This window comes from Diachasmimorpha longicaudata, chromosome 2 (genome assembly GCF_034640455.1).
Source record: "Diachasmimorpha longicaudata isolate KC_UGA_2023 chromosome 2, iyDiaLong2, whole genome shotgun sequence".
Classification (NCBI taxonomy): Eukaryota; Metazoa; Arthropoda; class Insecta; order Hymenoptera; family Braconidae; genus Diachasmimorpha; species Diachasmimorpha longicaudata.
Window position 1 is genome coordinate 7,675,251 of NC_087226.1, and position 19,399 is coordinate 7,694,649.

Consider the following 19,399-nt stretch of genomic DNA (forward strand, 5'->3'; position numbering starts at 1 on the left):
TTGAACAACATCAGTGATCTTTTTTATTATAAAAAAGTATTCAATATATTCTAATCTTTAGAATTATCGGGACCAACTTATGAACGAGTTATATTCATCAGCTGCTTTGAAAGTTAGATATCACCTGATATCCAGTAGCTGTTTTTTTCAATTGAATTTGTTACCAAACTGTTTTGTACTTCGGTGATCATAAAATTATCTTTATCAATATATGAAAGCATTAACGTGATGCGTGACAAAGTGAAAATCCCAATGAAAAGGGCATTATTGTTCGATGAATAAATATGATTGAATAAAAAACACAGTTTCAGTATTAAAAAAACCCATAGAAAACATCTATCCTACCTCTTCACGAGAAAAAAAAATTAAAAACTCATAACGTTTAAAAAAATCCTAATTATGACTAATTAAGTAAAATGGACGGAAATAATTACCGGTTGAGCTTAACCACTCCATAAATATACGAAAGAAAAAGCCCTAGAGGACTAAAAATAATTGGCTGAGAGATCGAGTGATGCCTCGAAACTTCATCTTTTAGTTAATGAAAATTTTTGTGCTTGGTAACTGAATGTCTGAAGGTACACAACCTTGTAAGCTGAGTAAAGTAGAAATATGATACAAAATGAACACAGTCAGTGCTCCATTATTTTTTTTAATGCAACAATTTATGTGCTTGTGTCCCTTTCTCTCCTGAGGAAATGAGTTTTAATTCAATTCCAGGTCCGCTAGGTATGGTTCGGTGATGGCTGTGATGGGACAGATGCTCAGTGTATTCTGAAATTAAATTAGAATAATTTTGTTAACTTCCAGTCTCAATTCTATTTTCCCATAGTTCGGGTAATATTCAATTACTTTGATAATAATTTTAGGGGTAAATGTCAGAAGAATTTCATTTGGGTATTTCGGGAGCCGCAAAACCCTCTTGACATGTTCTATTGAATTTACTGGTGTTCATGTCAAAAGAACATTAATCATTCACATTTAATGTTCTTTCTAAATTATGTACTTGACGTCAGACTTTATATGAAATTTGTGGAATTTATTCGACAAATTTTCGTTTGTTAAATTAAAAATTTAAGCTGAATTTTAAGCAACAAAACGACTATTTTATCGCATTGCTATGATCTTACCAGTCTTGCAAGCTCATCAAAAATCGGTCGCTCCTCAGGATCGACCATCCAACACGAGATGAGCACCTCATACAAAGGATCCGGCATATCCCTGAGTTGTGGTAGTCTGACATCCTGTTCCACCACAGCCGCCTCCACATCACACTCGTCCTCAAGATCACTGTATGGCGTACCTCCCATGCTCATCATCTCCCAAATAACAACCCCAAACGCCCAAACAACTCCTCCAATATGCTTTTTATGCCCAAATCTCTCAGGCGCTGTCCACCTAGCCAACTTAACATCTTCAATCGAATGTTTTCCAATACCAAAACCCCCTATCTTAGGCACATAATCACTCGTCAAACCAATGCTCCTGGCACAGAGATGCGAATGAATGACCTTGTGAGCCTCCAGATATGCCAATCCCTGAGCAATGCCCGATCCAATAGGAAGTATCTGCTCATAAGGAAACACCTGTCCCACCCTTGCAGCTAATAATCTATTCTTCAAGGTATCAGGAGTTGCCTCCAAGACAATGTAAAGTGTCTCCGGAGTCTCACAATTTCCCACAAACCCAGCAAGGTACTTCATATTCCCAGTCTTAATGCAAACATCAAGATCTCTGAGCATGTGCTTTTTCTCGGAAGGCCTGAGATTCACATCGGATATGCAGTGAATAATCGCATCCGACAGGACCCCATTTCTATCCTGAACGGTTCCCTTATGAATTGTTCCAAATCGCCCCCTTTTCATCACTAATTCGTGATCGACATTGAGAAAATTTTTGGGAATACTCCAAACCTTTTTCTTCAAATCCTGATAGTGATTCGGTCGCTCTGGCACGTCCTCTGGGATGTACGCCATGTTGTCGACCTCGTACATCGGGCCCTGGAGGGTTAACTCCTGCTGCTCCGGGAGCTTGCCCATCCGGCCAGCATATCTTATTGCAAAAATAAAATAATGAAAACCATGAGGTGATCCACCTTCAAACATCCGCACAAATTAAATAATTAAACAATTAGCCACCTACCTCCTGCGCAGGACAAGGTAAACGAAGATGGAAGCTGCCAGTAATAGACTCAAGACGACGATCGCCACCCACAAAACGACAGCTGTGCCGTTGCCGGTACTCCTCGAGGCGTTCATCATGTTCTCAGTCAAACCAGAGTAACTATACAACGAAGTTGTTCTTGTCCTGGAGACCGTTACAAGCCCGATCTGGGGTGTGTCGAAAGGCTTCTCCAAAGGGGCATTGTAATACGAATTCATTTTTCTTCCATCCCCGACGACGAATTTTTGGTTATTCGCGAAATCTGAGGCTTCAAACTCAGCGGTTATGTAATACGGAATATTGTCTTTGATAGCTTGCGAGTAGCTTGGAAAGGATTCGTTAGGGCTCACAGGGGGAAGCGTCCCGGGGTAGACCACGAGCACCTGGTAGGCTGTCAACGGTCCATTTTCACTGGAGCCTTTGCGTAGCTCCAGAGTAATTGTTGATGCCGTTCTTTCCAAAACTTTGGGGGTCTCTGGAGAATTAGGGGGGCCCAGGGAGGTCTCTTCAAGGATAGATATCGGGTCAGACTCATCTTCGATGTTCAGAGCTGTCATGGAGATATTGTATACCGAACCAGGGTGGAGACCAGTCAGAATGGTTTCGTCGGAGGAGCCACCCTGGACCTGAGACTGGGTCGACAGCAGCGGACGTGGGGAGTGGCTTTTCACGGGGTTCACGCGGATTATGTAGGAGGTCACGTTACCATTTGGGATGTTCGGCGGCTCCCAGGTGATATGCAGCGCGGTAGACTCGGTTTTCGTTACTTTAAGATGACGCGGGGGTGAGGGTCCACGCTGATTCGTCGTGTAGATGCTGATGGAGTCGTGGGATCCGCAAAAAGAGGATGGCTCGGTGGCACAAGGAATTGTGCAACCGCTTGAGGGCCCATCACGACCGTAACGACTCAGGCAGTAACATTGCTGGCCGCTCATCAAGCCTGCGTACCTGGAAAGCCGGAGTTGATGGAGTTATTCAGAAGAGCATTACTTAGAAATAAAGAAAATGGACTAAGATGTTTAAGTTCTTCATTTGTGGTCAGATTTTGATTAATATCTCCAGTGTTGATATCGATAGACTCATAGGCCATAGTTGACTAGAAATGGGATAGAAAGTTGAGATATGACCGATTCTCTCTAGTCTTACACTCAAGGAAACTTGATTATCAGTTCAATCGGACGAGGAAGTAATTAACTAAAATGAACTAGCTCTGGTGATCAAGACTTCCCGGCCAAATAACATGAGAGTATTAAATAAAAATACTCTTCAAAAATACCTTCAAAACAATAAAAAACCGTAGAATTCAACGCTGTCTATAACAAAACGTGCCTCCAATCCCTTTCACTCAATACTTCTCACTAGCCAATTGATTGAAAAATACAAGAATTCCTTCAAAAAATAAATACTCACATGTAATAATGTCTTCTGCACTCTGCAACACATTCTGTGGGTGCACTGGCTCGTGTCAAAGCAGGAAACGCGTCATTGTCACCTGGAGGTGCTTTATAGCACCCCAAGTAATCCTGGCAATTTGATAACCCTCCGTAGGTGAATAAAATCATCCACAGTATGAACATTTTCACTTGCAGAATATTGTTACTGATGGAGTTCCCCAATGAGCGTGCTTCAAGAAATGCTCGATCCACACGAACAACCCTGCATTCTTGACAGGTGAACAATGAAGGTCTGAGTCAACACTCGAATAAACGTGATGTCAGAGATGTCTCAGATGGAAGATTAACATTTTGCCAATGTTTAGTATCAAACCGGAGACGACGTTATTGATTGTTGATGGATGTTCGAGACGCTTCGTCGCATCTTTGGAACACTCGTTGTTACGGAGGTATTTGGGAGTGCTCGGTGGCAATTTGGGGGAAGGGAATAGACACGCGGTGAGTCAATCAGGGTATTGTATTCTGGGTGCGGTTGTTACTTGTTTATAAACGTGTATATAATTGCAAGGAGTGCAGCCGTGTAGCGCAGGCAAAGGTAGGTCGTTGATCGTAGCAATGGCGACGGATGGGTTGCCAATATGGCGGAACGGAACGCGCCAGATTCTAGGGAGTTGTAGGGGATTTTAGCGCGGGAATGCACGCAAGCATTGTTTGAATTTTGAATTGCACTCGCGTTAAGAGCACACGTGTCTGTATTGTTGCACATGTTTGTCAGTTTTTGAGGAAACGTAGGAATTAAAACACAACAAATAACTGTTCCCCGACTTCTTTAAATAGTATTAAAAGTAACACAAGCGGAAAAAAACTAAAGTGCAACGAGCTGAGGAAATAGTATGACATCTCCAATTTGTGGAGGAGAGCAACACTTATCATTATGTTCTAAAAGTCTGCCTACATAATGAAAAATGTATTGAGCAATAAAAATGAAATTAGCCTCAATTTTCCAAATATATAATTTTGCTCCATCATTTTCTATTTGTTCAGGAAATCGGTGATTCCTTTAGAAAATATTTCTAAGATAAAATTTAATGTTTAAATTTAAAAAATATAATCATTTCCATCTGGAGTTCTTATCGTAATAATTTCACATTAAAAAGGACTCGAAAACGTTTTTTTTTCAAAATTCACCCATATTTGTGACCTATCCTCATTTCACTCGACCTTCACCCCGATTCCTCATACGATTACTATTATATCCAAAAAACTCTTCCTGCATAATGAAATGTCACGATAACAGGATTAATGCTGCGATGTAATCACGGAATAAATCATGGCTTTGATAAGCAACTGACCTCAATCTTTCTCTTCATTTCATATCTCTGAAAAGGGATAGTACCTTTTGATCGGCATAAAGGGTGCCACACCTCGGTTTGGCATAATTGAGTATGGCAATCCGTTAATATTGAACTGGGCGCATGCATCATGATATGAGAATGCATTGAAAAATATCGTTAGTATGTGCACAGATTCGACAATCGATTCGACGGAGGTAATTATGTCGTAAAGTGGCTCAAATGACCCCAAACTGGTGGATATTCACTAGACGATCTTGAACCCGGTGTTCAAGGTCGTAGTAGTTAGATCGTACGGCGACGGGGGAGGGAGCGAGATGATTCAAGGGTGGCGTGAAGAGTGGGATTTTATCGGTTCTCTATCGCTTACTTTCAGCAGGAAATCCTAGTGTTATATTTTTCTGTCAAGGCCGATGTACATTTTATTATTCAGGCATAACGATTCCCATGATTGATGAAATTTTAAGGCACGAGGGGGATTAAAGTCGTGCGATAAGTGCACCTCACGTTTCCGAAGAAATATTGAGTAAATGTATATCCCTAATAGATTTTTTCATGGAAATGATTATTCATGCTTTTTATAAACATTGGAGATTGTAGTACAGATCATTATAATTATTACCTTTATTTTATTGTGCAGATTAAGATTTTTTATAACCAACTTGTATGTTTTTCACTGTTGGACAATATTTAAAAACGGTTGTGTGAATTATTAATTCTTTTTTGTCTTTGGAAACCTTAAAATTAAAACTTTTGCCAACTTTGCATGATGAATGAGCTCCTAAAAATGAAATGGATTAATCCTCGTGCCCGGCATGTTGGGGGAAAAATTCAATGCAGATTTCAGGAATGAAAAAAACGATTGTACTATCATGCAATTACCGCAGGTCAAGTTAAAGCTCTGAAATATCAGATCCAACTACTTAAATAAAATTGTCCTAATTTCACGCGAATAATTGTCTTCTATCTAAAAATAATTCTGTCTAAAAGAAATTCAACTGAAATTACGTTAGAAGTTTGTGCAGTAATATTCCCTATTAAAACAATTTTCCATTTTCAACTGTTGCGAGACTTGTCGAAATGATTCTCACTGGATATAATTGGCAGATTTATTGATAAAGAATTCTAAATTTATGTGTATATTTGGTGTCTTAAAAAAGCTTAGTTAATCCTCCTGTCTGAAAAAATTCATTTCGGAAAGTACAGAAATACCTGGCGCAGCATCCTGTCATCTGAAGCTTGACGCGAATAATTCCCTCCAATTGTTAAGAAAGAATTAATCTCACCTAACGTGGAAAGTTTCAATAGTAGCTAAAAAAGAATTCCAGTCGTCAAATTACCGAAAACCTTTCTGCATTAATCACTTTGCTTTACGAAGTGTGAACAAAGCAAATACTACCTCGTGTTGCATTTAAGCACCGCAGGTATATCACCCCCAGGGTATATTCCCTTCGACCGATGATTTATACACAAGCAAAGACGATAAAAATTGTGACTGGAAATAAACGTAGAAAAGGGGGAAAAACTAAACCAATAAAACCCAAACCGAAGACTCGAACAGTCTAGAGCGCAGGTCTCCAACAACCTGGAGGAGGTCTCGGGCAATGCTGGAGTCACGCAAGCAGTACTACAAACCGCAGAAGGTTCGTGGAACTGTGGGCATTGCAATCTCTCGCCTAAACGAAGCAAGATGTATCAAAACTTAAACGTTGGCTTCCAAGTGTTCATCGTTGTGATTATCGCTGGAGTTACAAGTTCCCAGAGGACAGTAGCAAGACAAGGAAGTGGAAAAGATCCACCGGTTGTCAAAATTCCGGATCAGGGGTCGATCTTAGGTAGAGAGGTAAAACTAAAAAAATAGTATTTTCGTCATATAACATTGTTCTCCTGGTTTCCATACGTTTGGTCAATCAGAATCGGAAGTTGTCAGCAGTTCTTCATCTGAATCAGATTTATCTTGGAGATCGTGCACCAATCAAGACGTTCTGGATTCTGGATTCTGATGAAGTTTATCTAAAAATCAGAGAAAAAACGAAGTCTCCATCGTTTTTACTGCAACCCAATAGTCACTAAGAGACTGTTGGGGTTCAGTTCTACTGGAGTTCAGTGATCGAATCCAATTTAACAGAAAACAATCATGAAGTTTTAGCTTTCGTTAAATGAAATCCCAAATTTTGCAGCTCTGGATATTCAATTGCCAATAGAATCTTGAATGTTCAGAGTTGGATAAGGACTAACGTTTGCATTGCTGTTTGGAGATCTCATTGAGTTCTTCAATAAAATGTCAGTCAATATTGAACCACAATTGTGGATTTCTTTCAGATTCCCTTGGCCAGGCCCCAGAAGGTAACGATCTACTTGGGGATTCCTTACGCACAACCTCCAGTCGGAGAACTTCGCTTCCGACCTCCGGTTACGGATCCCCCAGTGAGCTGGAGTGACACTCGAAATGCCACGCAATTCGCCCCGTCCTGTCAGCAAACCAACAAGTTCCTCAAGCACGAGAAGTTGTTTCGACAGCTTTTGCCTTCGGATTTTGAAGAACCGGAAGTCAGTGAGGACTGCTTGTACCTAAATCTTTATGTACCAGATGGTGAGTAACATAAAGGCTCCATAGATAAACCTATTCATAATATGACTATTTTTCACGTGAATGATTTTATTACTCATCAATGTCCTCATTCAGCCATTGCTACCCCACCCTGTGCCATATTTCAACATATACCAGACATTAACACACGAGACAAGTTAGTTTCCGGAAGCAGTCCAACCTAAATAATTCCGCCATTCAAGAATTTCCTCCTGAAAATTTTACCGCTCCCAGGAATGACATTTTAGAATCCCTCCAGGGTATCGCGTGACCAAGATCAAGAAAACCGAATTGAAATTCGTCGTAGTCTGTGCGTTCCTTGTATTTTCCTTTGTGATATTAAAGGGACAGACTTATTATAGAGGTAACACTTGGGGTCTGACAGTAATACTGGAGTAACGTTGGATACTACTGACCACTCGGTCAATTGCCATTTACATTTTATGATGTAAATCCACGTAATGACGTTAATCCAGTGATGTTTATGTACATCTTTGGAGAATGGAAATTTTAGCCATTCTCAGGACGATTGTAATCTAAATTATCCTCCTGAATTGTTTGCGTCAGGTGAAATGAAGTCTGTGCGTTCCAAAGAGCCTATGTGGAATGTTAGACTTACAACTGTTGAATAATTATCTTCGAGGGTGAAATTTTCTTGAGGAATATATAATAATAATTTTGATGAGGGGGACAGTTTGCAGTCAGAAAAAGTATATCTCATACTGGTCAATGGAGACTGAAAATTTTAGTTGTTGGAAGGACGATTGTTATTTTAAATGTTTTTCTGAATTGTGGTAGGTGAAAGAAATTTTGCAAATTCCAGGCGTCTTAAAGCAACTGCGCGACGTTATAATTATTCAAGAAATAAATTTGCAACGCATTACAAAATCGGAGGAATTGAGTTATCAATATTCATGTACACTTAAAAAATTTATGCAAATAAAATATTTAGAAAGCTTTCATGTTTTTCCCTTAAATTGAATTCAGATTTTGTTTCTAGGAAATTCAGCCGATAGAAGCTCATTAATCTGCAGGAGATAATAATGAAATCCCATGAGCTTCGATTTCGGAATACATGAATAGCTTTGCCCCTGGAATTTGATCGAAAAGTTCTAAGAAAGTGTGGCCTTCCGTTACCCCTTAACCGCTAATTCTGGCGTTGACTTGCCATATCCTGTGCCGCCACGTCCCAATTGACACGTAATTTCCATTTTCTAAATTTTCCTGGAAAACTGAGCACGGAAATCCAAATTCCCAGTTCAATTTCAAAGCGTAAAAATTCCAGTTAACAATGGCTTATACGTGACCCTAATCACACCACAACACAGCGATTTTCATCATTGCCCAAGTGAAAAAAAAACATTTAATGAGACCGATAAAAAAAAGCGGGCACGACCTGGATATTCCCACCCCTGGTCCGACGAATAGAATAAATTCAGCTTTTCACAGGACACTTTAACCGATAATAAGCCAGGATAAATTATTCATGATTATTTATTCGCGCACTACGAAAGGCGAGAAATGCTACTTTGAAATAAAAAAAAAATTTTAGATAACTTGTTATATTTTCATAATCACATTTAACCGACTAACCGGATGTTTGGGAAATGTTTGGGTGCGGGGACAGTATCGAAAGGGGCGAATGAAATTTTGTTTTTATATAATTGACGTTTGAGTCCTGCGGAAGGGATGAGGGCACGGTCGATATGTAGGGGTAACACAGGGTAACTGGTGCACCTGGGGGGTGGCACGCGATCTTCTAGAGCCGCACCAAAAGATGTCGAGATACGGAGGCGAGTCACGAAGCCAAACGCCTGTTTTTCCATTTACTTCGGGGGGGTAGTTGGGAAAATCTGAGGCTAGTCAAATGTGACTGTTGTGTCCTTATGACTTTCGATCATTAAAAAAAAAGTGGCGTAGAGTATGACGTAACTGGTCCTAAAATAGAATTCAGAATAAAACCATGATGGTTTCCGTTCGTCAATTAGAGAGTGGGCTTCTTGTATGTGTGCCAGGACGAATGGAAACTGAAGAGCTAAGGGTGGATCGATCGAGGAATGTTTGAATTGATTCTGATGTTTCGATGCGGTGGGGGGCTCTATCGCCATCGATGGGAGGGATTGACTGACAGGTAGATGTGGTGTCCTTTGATGGACTTATCGCGGAATTATCACGTCATGAATGGTTAAACCCCGGGAGAAGTTAACAGAACACTCTATGAAGCTTATTTAATGATGTAAAATGAAGGAAATATGAAATCGAACAGAACGAAATAAAATACCCCGTGGAATGGAAAATTATTGTCGTAAAAGGAGATTTAGTAGCTTCCAAAAATTAGCATTTAGTGTGCACGGAAGAAATATCATTTTTAGCACTATTACCTCTTCGTTATGCGATACTTCCATTCTGTTCCCAAAAAAAAATCCGTTGGAAAGAATGAATAGAAGGCTTTCATTTCAGTTATCCCATTATCAGTCCGGAAATTAATTCATGAGTAAAATAATAATGATGATATGATAACGATCTTTTAGTTTAGAGGCAAAAGAATTCTTGATAAACTTGACTCTATGAACATTTTCATTTAGAATCCGCTTCTTCAATCAAACGGCAATTTTTTGCATGTCAAAATCTCCAACTTGGCTAATTGAAATAGAATTATTAATTAAATATGGTATATGATCATAGCATATCGTCATTTCTCACGGCAGCAATGTCATCCAATATTCAAATTGACTTGACAAATTTCCCTGCTGCAATAACAGAGTCCCACATCATCCGCCACTTTGCCACCTGAAATAATTAATTAAAGACATTCCCCTCAGGTCTACCTCCCGAAGATGGCTGGCCAGTAATGGTGTGGTTCCACGGCGGTGACTTTAATACTGGCACCCCGGCAATATGGGACGCAACAACTCTCGTCAACAAGCAAAAAGTAACCCACTATTAAACTCGAATTTTTTACACTTGACGCCTTGCCAAGACCTTGACACCGACCACCTAAACCTTTTTAACAGCACTAGATATACTACAAAGATATCTCCATGCAACGCATAAACAATGCAAACAACCTTAGCCTCTTATTTATACACGAGAAAGACTTCCTTTCAAAAAATTCAGGCAACAATTTTTTGCACCGATCTATTTGACTTTCTTCATAGGCATTACTATACTAAGAGTTGTGGCTACATAAGTCTACATATAGTTATAAGTACAGTCATGCCTAGAAAATGTCAAGCATTTCTACAAATTGAAACTGGCCAATGAACTTTGATAATTTCAATCTTCCTCCTATTGCAATAATAAGCGTTTGAAATCAATGTCATGCATTCCTAGGTATTGCACATAATTCTACTGCTCAAAAGACACTTCATATGCAAAGAGACCACTTGGTTGGTTATAATGTCCGAAACATTCGCTCTCACCATCTCTATTTACACGAATGTTAAATAGCCTCTTCCGTCCTCACCAATGGCATAATTTTCGATCTATAAAGATTTTTTTGGACTAAAAATATGGGGAATGTTATCAATGTCATCACAGTACACATAACACCACATTGACAGTGGTCTCTTTTCATCCTTCGAATGAAGATCAATGTCTAGGCGTAAGAGTTCAAGGTGAATGAAAGCCTCCGAATATATTCCAGATTCTCGTGGTGACGGTGGCATACCGTCTGAACATCTTCGGTTTCTTCACAACCGGCGACGCAGAGGCGCCCGGAAATTATGGAATGTTGGATCAAGTAGCTGCCCTTGACTGGATAAAGACCAACATCGAGCTGTTTGAAGGTTCGCCCCGAAATATCGTTATTTCCGGTCACAATGCAGGCGCGATAAGCGTCGGTCTCCATATAACGAGTCCTCTGAGTAAAGGAAAGTTTGCGAAAGCGATAGCAATGAGTGGTGACGCCATCACTTCAGTGCGAACCGCAGACCAAGAGCTTCCCGTTGTAGAACAGGTGGCCGATAGATTCGCGTGTGTTCACAAGCCCACTGCATTGTTAATGGAGTGCCTGAGACGAATAGCCGCAAAAGATTTACTGGATGGTACCTCGCAGATCGAGACTTGGGGTCCAATCATCGATGGCGACACGCATAATTCATCGGACCCCTTCTTACCACTTCACCCGAGGGACATCCTCGATTCAGGCAACTTCAATTCTGTCCCACTAATGGCAGGTTACACCAGTAATGAACAGTCACTAGCTTATATGGAGATATCGGATAATCCGGATGATGGCGGTATCACATCGCTATCGAAATTCGAGAACACAATAAACGACGAGATAATAGCATCAATTCAAAAGCCCGATAATACTAGCACCTGCGAGTCGAAGCCTCAACTAGCTGCTGATGCTGTTTTGTTCTTCTACCGACCATATCCCCCCACCAAAGATCCAGCTGTCTTCAGGGCTAGATATCTCGACATGCAGACAGAGAAGAATTACGCAGCCGGTCTGACTTACCTAGCTTCCAAAGTATCCAAGGACATGAGTGCCTTTGTCTATCGTTTTGATTATCGATCGAGAACGTCGAAGGTCATCCAAGATGTGCCACTCTGGGCGGGCGTTCCTCACATGTTTGAGCTTCCTTTCATCTGGGGTCTTCCACACGTCTTTCCAACTTCCTCATCCACCAACATCAACTGGTCCACCAGTGATAAGAATCTCGCTGATGTTGTTATGATGCTTGTCGGCAATTTCATTAGATCTGGCAGTCCATCCTTACTCAACGTCAGATGGGAAGCCTTTACTGAAGAGACACCTGGGATATTAGTTATCAATAGGACTATCAGTATCAATCCCAATGAAATTGACTATAGAGCACTTGCGTTCTGGAACGATTACTATCCCTTTGTCGTTGAGGAGGCCATGAACCAATGCTGCAATGCCACTGGAGCCAATGGAGCGTCTGGGATTCACAGGACTCAAGTTGGAGTTTACACGGCATTTGGAGTTGTTGCGTTCAGTGTTATGAAAATTCTTGGTTAATCTGGAGTTATGCTTTTTTGAGGGGTTAAATTTTTTGAAGAGTTATCGAGTGGTTGCATATATTAGATATTTAATAAGATATGAGACACTCCATACCAATCTGTCATTATTTCATTTTGATATGAACGCTAGTGACGTGTGTAAGTTTTGTGAAATCTTTCTTGCAAATCAATGAGAAAATTTGAATATAAATAATGATTTTTAATGTTCCTGGATAATTCAAAAATCGTTTATGACATGGAATGTCTCATATTTAATCCATGAGGAGCTGATAATGTTACGTTTTTATCTCCTCATTTGTTTTATTATTTCTGTAGGAACTTTTGTCATTTTTTGGTGATGAGTACAACAAATATTTTCAACATTTACTGAATTTTTATTATTTGCTTCAATACGGAGAAGATATAGAAAAACATATATTGTTTTGGGAAACAAACGGTTTGATAACTTATGAATATTTTGATGCTTTGATAATTAATAATCATTGTATGTACCGTCTATATAATAATAATTATTATATTATGTAAGAGAGAGGTGCGCGGCGAATTAATGAGGGGGGAGAAAAGGGCGGGATGGTGTGGCCTTGGCGCACGCGCACGTCCAAACATACTCATTTTTTTTTCAATTCACCATCACATCCTTATTTTTAAAATTCCTAAATACAATTAATCATTAATCAATCATTTTCCCCCTTTAAAGTTTTGTTTATGAATCTTCTCAGGCAAAAATCCCTAGGACCAACGCCTCGGGGCCTCGTTAGTGATTTAATTTTTTTTTTCATTTTCTCAAATTACGAATTTCAAGTTTTTTCCCATTTGTGCGCTACTGATGCGCGTGCACATGAGCCACCCCGGGACAAACTTATGTACAATTATTATCACCCCACATTCATCATCGTCGTGATAACTTTCTCTACGAAAAACAAATAATCTCTCACTCGTTTTCTATTCTGTCTTATTGCCTTTAGGTGCATTCTCGTGGCTGTTGGTCGACTTTTAGTCTTTATTGTGATTGAAATTTTTTGTTTCTGGTAGTGTTGTTCTATTTTTTGTTTTTTTTTTGTTTTTTTTTTATTTTCAAGCTGGTGATGGGATCTTTGTCACTAGTATTCTCACATATCCGCTTGTCCCCTGATTCACCACTGGTATCCTTCGGCTTTTTCAGTTATTACTCTTGATTACTTGTTGGATTTCTTTTTTTTTCCTCGTTTTAATGTTGGTTGTCACGCGGGTGGTTTGCGGCCAAGGCCGCTTCTACCTTACAGAAGTAGGCACAACGATTTCTTTTTTTGTTTCATCTTCTTTTCCGGGGATTTTTTATTGATTTGTCGCACGAGGTCGTAGAAGACCTGAAAGAAATGAGAGATTTTCGGTTTATTTTCTTTTTCATTTGGATATCATGGGAAGGCTTGTTTGAGAACTTGTTCATTTTTTTTCTCATTACATCGCTGGTCACGTGGACAGAGAAAAGGTCATTCTCAAGTGGACGAGGAAATCTGGAGTATAGCTATGGTTTAATTCATTGAATATTGAACTGGGAATCTGTTATCTATTTCCTCTTATCCTCTCCTGACGGAAATTAAATTCGGTAAAAAGGCTCTTACGTATTTGATGGACTTGAGAAATCGATGAGTGAGTGCTACTTACGTCATAAACATTAATTTTAGCTTTGGCAGAGGTCTCCATAAAGGCGCAGCTGAATAGTCGGGCAAGGTTAACGCCCTGATCTTTTCCCACTACCCTCTCGTCCTCCAAGTCACACTTGTTGCCGACCAGTACCATTGGAACATCGTCCGTGTCCTTTACCCGTAATATTTGTTCCCTGAGGTCTTGTAGATCGTTAAACGTCGATTGGGCTGTTATTGAATAAACTAGAACGAAACCCTGGCCATTCTTCATGTATAAATCCCTCATGGCTGTGAATTGTTCCTTGAACGTTAAAAGATTTTTTGTGAAAATTCATTCGACATTAATAAGTGATAATTCAGAATAATTTGGCTTAGAGGAATATTATGAGAATGCGTAATCGGGTCAAATATTGGAGTACACGTTTCTGTCCTTTGCGTTCCACAATTAAAGGAGTAATAATTAAGAAAAGGAAATGGATCTTGGAGAAGAGGATGAATCTTTACGGATCTTTTGTTAAAATTCTACTTTCCAGTTTGATTTCTACGTTAAAAAATTGAAAATTATTTCACCTAAGATTATCTTCACAGTGCGATCAAATTTTCAGAATAAATAAAAAATTACCGTGCCGGCTGTGTCCAAGATCTCCAGCATACATTGTTGTCCATCAACCTCAACCTGCTTTCGATAACTGTCCTCAATCGTTGGGTCATATTTTTCAACAAATATACCCTGAACAAACTGGACAGTGAGGGCTGATTTGCCAACACCACCACTACCCAAGACAACTATCTTATATTCACGCATTGTTATTCAGTCCCTAGACTATCTATTCCTTGTCACAGCCGAGGGGTCACCGAATCCGCCGCGTCTTGTCCTCCTTTCGTTTCGAGCTGCACCTGGGGAACAGAATAATAGAAAAATTATTATTTTACTCGTTTTTTCTCTGCGTGGTGTTTGTCGGAGTGGAGGGGAAGAGGGTAATAATGAAGGAAAACAATGAAAGTATTAATCGGCAAGGAGACTTTCACACAATCCGAACTCCAAGAGTTGGATTGCAAACAATAAGACAGACAATTAATTATTTTTATTTATTTGTTATTGGCGACTACACTGGGAGGACTCAAAGGATGAAGAGTTCATTGAATAAATTCTCATCCCGAGAATAAAGCCTGACGTAAATAGGATTTCGTGACTGAATAAGACATTCAATTATTCCAAAAAATTTAATCAAAACTCTAAACTAATTCCAACAAAACTCAGATACTAGACCTGGAGGCTCATTACTCCAATTTGACTAATTGTACCAGAATTATTCGTCCATGTGCCTCTGAGGTAGACGTTTGGCCCAGTAAGTAGCCTGACACGATCGTAAAAGTACAGAATACACACGAAACTGAAATACACGAGGCAATAACGTTAATTGGACTGCGCGGCTGGGGTGGGCAAACCAATCTTCCTCCTTTCATTGGTCTATTTCCACTCGAACTTCCGGATATGCGGACCAAGTGCTCCACCAACTAGGAAATGAATCGGAACAGCGCTTGGACGATGGTGAGACGCTTGGAAAATTGAATAAGATATGTGCCACGTCCACTTCCCGGTTATTCATCATTGCTAATTATATGGTCAGATGTATGAATCAGAGAAACGTCATGGGAGGAGAATTCCTTCTTAGACTATTGTCTAGACATTTTTTTAGAAATGTTTTATTCGGGGAAAAGTATATTGTTATGAGATTTTTATTCATAGAGTTCAGGCAGCAATGCAGGCATCACTCAAATAATTCAATTATTTGTGAGCAGATGCAATAACATTCAATAAATTGTAATCAGTTCTCGCGAAATTGCAACTTTCGCTAAATATCTAACGCAACTAAATATTATGTAAATGAAAGTTTTGTATTTGTTCCGTCTTCACTCCTCCAACAAAAATATTGACTCAACCCTCTATCTCAACTCAGTCCAAATTTGAAACTGCTATTAAACAACTCCTCAAGAATTCTCCTCATCCATTCGTCATCTTCGCGTATGGAAAATTGTAATGAAGTTTCCGTCATAAACGTTATCAATTGAGTCGTGTTAAAGTAGCTTTTCGAAATAGGAATGAAGGGTGGAGGGAAACGTTTGAGTGGTGCTCTTGCCACTCTAATCCCATCGTGTGATGATGCCCGAGCGGACCTGACGAATTAAGGGCCCTGATACAGGGCAACATCGTGGTGCACGCACACATTTCAACATCTATCACACTGATGGAGAGTTGGCCGGAACACTTTGAGGGGGCTGTAAATACGTTATCTGGCCGAGTAGTCTGATACACTTGAACGCACTCTGGACCAGCCTCCCACTTTACTCCTCAGGGGCCCTGAGGTTGTGCTCTCGGGTATCGATATTGCCATTTTACATCGTGAAGAAAACTAACATATTTCAATCGAATAAAAGTCTCACTTTGACATATCTCTATTCCTTCCACTTACATTGTTCAAGTAATTAATCAACTCGGGTAATTATTTCAATGTTTAATGATATGGGCAAGTTTGCAGTTGATTGAAAATATTCTCATCTAAACGATTAAACCTGTCCCTGTCAACGTAGTAATTTCCATGACCTATTTCTCATCATTAGATGAAATGTCCCAATACCCAGATTTCGATGACATAACACTGGATACGAAACGATGGGTCCATTTAACTGAGTGATATACCAATGAAATCGAGGGTTGGCTTCGAGTCCACTCTCGCTTCACTCGTGATAACCGACACGAATCGCAATTGGAGCGCAGTAAATTCGTTCTTGTTCGAATAGGTTTTTTACTGTACGTCCTATGGCCACAGGAGATGACTGGAGTGGGCCACAGGACAGCCTTCCGGGCGGGGTAGTTTCACGTACACATTTATATAAACTTGGTTGATCTGTAGTGGTTTGTCCTGCAGTGAATCTCAGTGGGACGTGACACAACGATTGGTCAACTTATAGAAATGCGATTATGTCAGCTGAAGTTTTTTTTACTTCAGTTCCTCTCAACGGCTCCTTATGATGTAATCCCGATCATTCGACAAGGATCAACGGGCACTGAAGGCGAAATTGAGAAAGTAATCTCTGTGTGATTTTATTTTTTATCAAGTGGAGGATAAAAGCGTTCATTTTCTCGTTAAAATTTCTGGACTTTTTTTGTATTCAGGTATTATACGGGATTATTTCATCGGGTAGGAAATTTTCCACTCATCTAGTTATTGACTTTCATAGTAACTGAATGAAAAAATCCATGAACGATAGTTTATAGTTGTATCCACGAAATATGTAAACTGATTGCGGAAATATAAAATTTTTCTAAATAGTGATAATTCGATTGGCAGAACAAAGGTAATGAAATTACCAATTTCCCTGAAAATTGACGAATTCTAATTTCTATCTGATTGAAGAAGAATATTTGTTACTCGACTCCCTTCTATTTTCAGGCACCTCATTCAGAATCCTTGGGGTTCGTGGATTTCTCAATGAATTACCGGATTTAAGAAAGAAATTAGCAATTCAATCAGAAATTTATCCCAAATCTCCCGGTTTGTCATTAGTTCCTCTAGACTAATTGCACTAAAAAGCCACCAAATTATAAATTCTCCCTGAAAAAATTATCAGTAATTTGTAACGAGAGCAAAATTTTCATTTTTCCACGAAATGAAAAACTTTTCGTCATATTTTTCGTGAAGAATAGAGAAATACCGAGAATGGTGATGTGGTTGAAGACGCCCCGATCTCGTCCCATTGTGCACCAGAAGTATGTCACAATGATGCACTACTCTCCATCTCTCCACCCCCTCTCGTTCATCCTGTAGTTTTAACCCATGTTCTCCTTTTATAGGGCCCCGTGCCATCAGTGCCGTCAACTTCCTGTTTACCTTTCCAGCGGTCGGACGTCGAATAGAGCCGAGAAGGAACAAAAGCACATCCACTTGACGATGAAGAGTCCCAGACACCTGTGCGTGTGACTGGGGGGGAACAGCCCAGTGTGGATTAAGCCTCAACATTAATTGTTGTTTTTTTTCTCCTCCTCCTCCTCCTGCCCATGTCGCTCATCACGCTTGTCGTTTAGCTTCTTCTTTATCGCTCTCGTTTTTTTATTTCGTTTTGCTAGTACTCTGGAGGCGTTTACGCCTACTGCGCGTGGTCTAGCAGTTTCCTGCGTAGATTAGAATCGCCACGTGGAGTGAGAAATGTTTCAACAGGAGAGAACATTCTTCTTGCTCGGTCGCATGTAACGTGACCTCTTTGAGTTTTCCCTTGTTATCGTCTATTTTTTTGTCATCAAATGTTTCCCAGATTTGTTTGCAAAACAAGAAAAAGCATAAAACTGTACATAAACAAAATATGCCATTACCGCAGGTATCGCCGAACGACTTAGTTAATTCAAAATCGATAATACCAGGAAAATTAGAGTTATCGAGGAGAACACGATGAATGAGGTTTAATAAATCCGAGGGATTGGGCTCAATAGATGTTTTCAAATTGTGATAATTGACTGTTCATCAAATCGTGCAATTTAGGACTAAAATTATGTCAAAACAGTCCAATTTTTCCGACTGCTACCTAATATTTGGTTACATTTTCATAATAAAATGTTTCCACTTTTAATCCAAGGCTCCTGTCCCTCGCTCTCAATGAGATTCTTCCCATTTAATCCAGATATCTCGATGAATTGATTGAAATCCCAATCAAACGGTACTAGAGAGTATCGAAAACCTAATTCAAGTTTCAGCGGTTGAATTGATACTGAGGACTCTCATTCGATTGCAATAATTATTCATCGAAACCAAACGCTATCAAAGTGAATGGGCCACTCGATAGTTTCGTCCTGCAAACGAAATTTTCGCTGTCAGTCCACCGAATTAATTGACGTACCCCTGGTGTCTATGTATGCTGCATATCAGCCCTCGTATCACAGCTAAATGCGTTTTGCAGGTGGTTTCGACAAAATCGTGAGAGTTTCTCTACTGATTGAACGCTACACATTTCTCGGCCATTTGGAAAACAGAATATTGTGACACCGTGAACAATTTAATTAAAGTTGCACCAAAAAATCTATAAAAATTATTATTAAAATGCAGGTTCGGAGAGTATCAAAATAAAAAAAAAAGATATGAGGGAAGAATTAAAAATAAACGAATCTAATAACTCACCACTGTGCAGAGGAGACATTCCGTAATTTTTTTTACATTGACTAAGAAATTTTACAGAACGAAAGGTACGAAGAGATACTTTTCGTAAATAATTCAACGTGAGACAACCGGT

The 19,399-nt window shown here is 39.6% G+C and overlaps 3 protein-coding genes across 8 annotated transcripts in view; 1 reads left to right on the forward strand and 2 right to left on the reverse strand.

The window, feature by feature from the left end:
* On the reverse strand, nucleotides 1-4,169 carry Wsck (wsck). The gene is made up of 4 exons (XM_064136188.1): nucleotides 3,574-4,169; nucleotides 2,143-3,111; nucleotides 1,131-2,052; nucleotides 1-774 (listed from the first exon to the last, which is right to left on the reverse strand). Exons 1-4 carry the CDS (start codon nucleotides 3,738-3,740, stop codon nucleotides 706-708), a joined length of 2,127 nt encoding a protein of 708 aa, XP_063992258.1. The 5' UTR covers nucleotides 3,741-4,169; the 3' UTR covers nucleotides 1-705.
* LOC135170385 (carboxylesterase 5A) lies at nucleotides 3,835-13,765 on the forward strand. Of its 3 annotated transcripts, none has more exons than XM_064136159.1 (5): nucleotides 3,835-4,055; nucleotides 6,471-6,752; nucleotides 7,232-7,502; nucleotides 10,322-10,431; nucleotides 11,146-13,765. In XM_064136159.1, exons 1-5 carry the CDS (start codon nucleotides 3,915-3,917, stop codon nucleotides 12,487-12,489), a joined length of 2,148 nt encoding a protein of 715 aa, XP_063992229.1. In that variant the 5' UTR covers nucleotides 3,835-3,914; the 3' UTR covers nucleotides 12,490-13,765. The 3 variants fall into 3 exon arrangements, with proteins under 3 accessions (XP_063992229.1, XP_063992237.1, XP_063992245.1); XM_064136167.1 differs by having other exon boundaries at nucleotides 6,483-6,752; XM_064136175.1 differs by lacking the exon at nucleotides 6,471-6,752.
* Nucleotides 13,679-19,399, reverse strand: part of LOC135170536 (ras-related protein Rap1) — a 22,574-nt gene continuing 16,853 nt past the window's right edge. For 3 of the 4 annotated variants that reach the window (XM_064136456.1, XM_064136482.1, XM_064136465.1), the window contains 3 exons: nucleotides 14,739-15,013; nucleotides 14,136-14,417; nucleotides 13,679-13,837 (listed from right to left, as the gene is read on the reverse strand). In XM_064136456.1, the coding sequence (XP_063992526.1) occupies nucleotides 13,748-13,837; nucleotides 14,136-14,417; nucleotides 14,739-14,921 (555 nt within the window). In that variant the 5' untranslated portion in view covers nucleotides 14,922-15,013 and the 3' untranslated portion in view covers nucleotides 13,679-13,747. Of the gene's footprint in view, nucleotides 13,838-14,135; nucleotides 14,418-14,738; nucleotides 15,014-15,386; nucleotides 15,406-19,399 lie in introns of those variants that run through there. The other variant, XM_064136474.1, reaches the window with a different exon arrangement.

Coding starts and splice junctions, on each gene's coding strand:
- Wsck (XM_064136188.1), bottom strand. CDS start 3,740: ATGTTCATACTGTGGATGATTTTATTCACCTACGGAGGGTTATCAAAT. Junction 3,112..3,573: donor TGCAGAAGACATTATTACAT/GTGAGTATTTAT, acceptor CCGGCTTTCCAG/GTACGCAGGCTTGATGAGCG. Junction 2,053..2,142: donor TACCTTGTCCTGCGCAGGAG/GTAGGTGGCTAA, acceptor TTTTGCAATAAG/ATATGCTGGCCGGATGGGCA.
- LOC135170385 (XM_064136159.1), top strand. CDS start 3,915: ATGTTTAGTATCAAACCGGAGACGACGTTATTGATTGTTGATGGATGT. Junction 4,056..6,470: donor GGGAAGGGAATAGACACGCG/GTGAGTCAATCA, acceptor AGACTCGAACAG/TCTAGAGCGCAGGTCTCCAA. Junction 7,503..10,321: donor AAATCTTTATGTACCAGATG/GTGAGTAACATA, acceptor CATTCCCCTCAG/GTCTACCTCCCGAAGATGGC.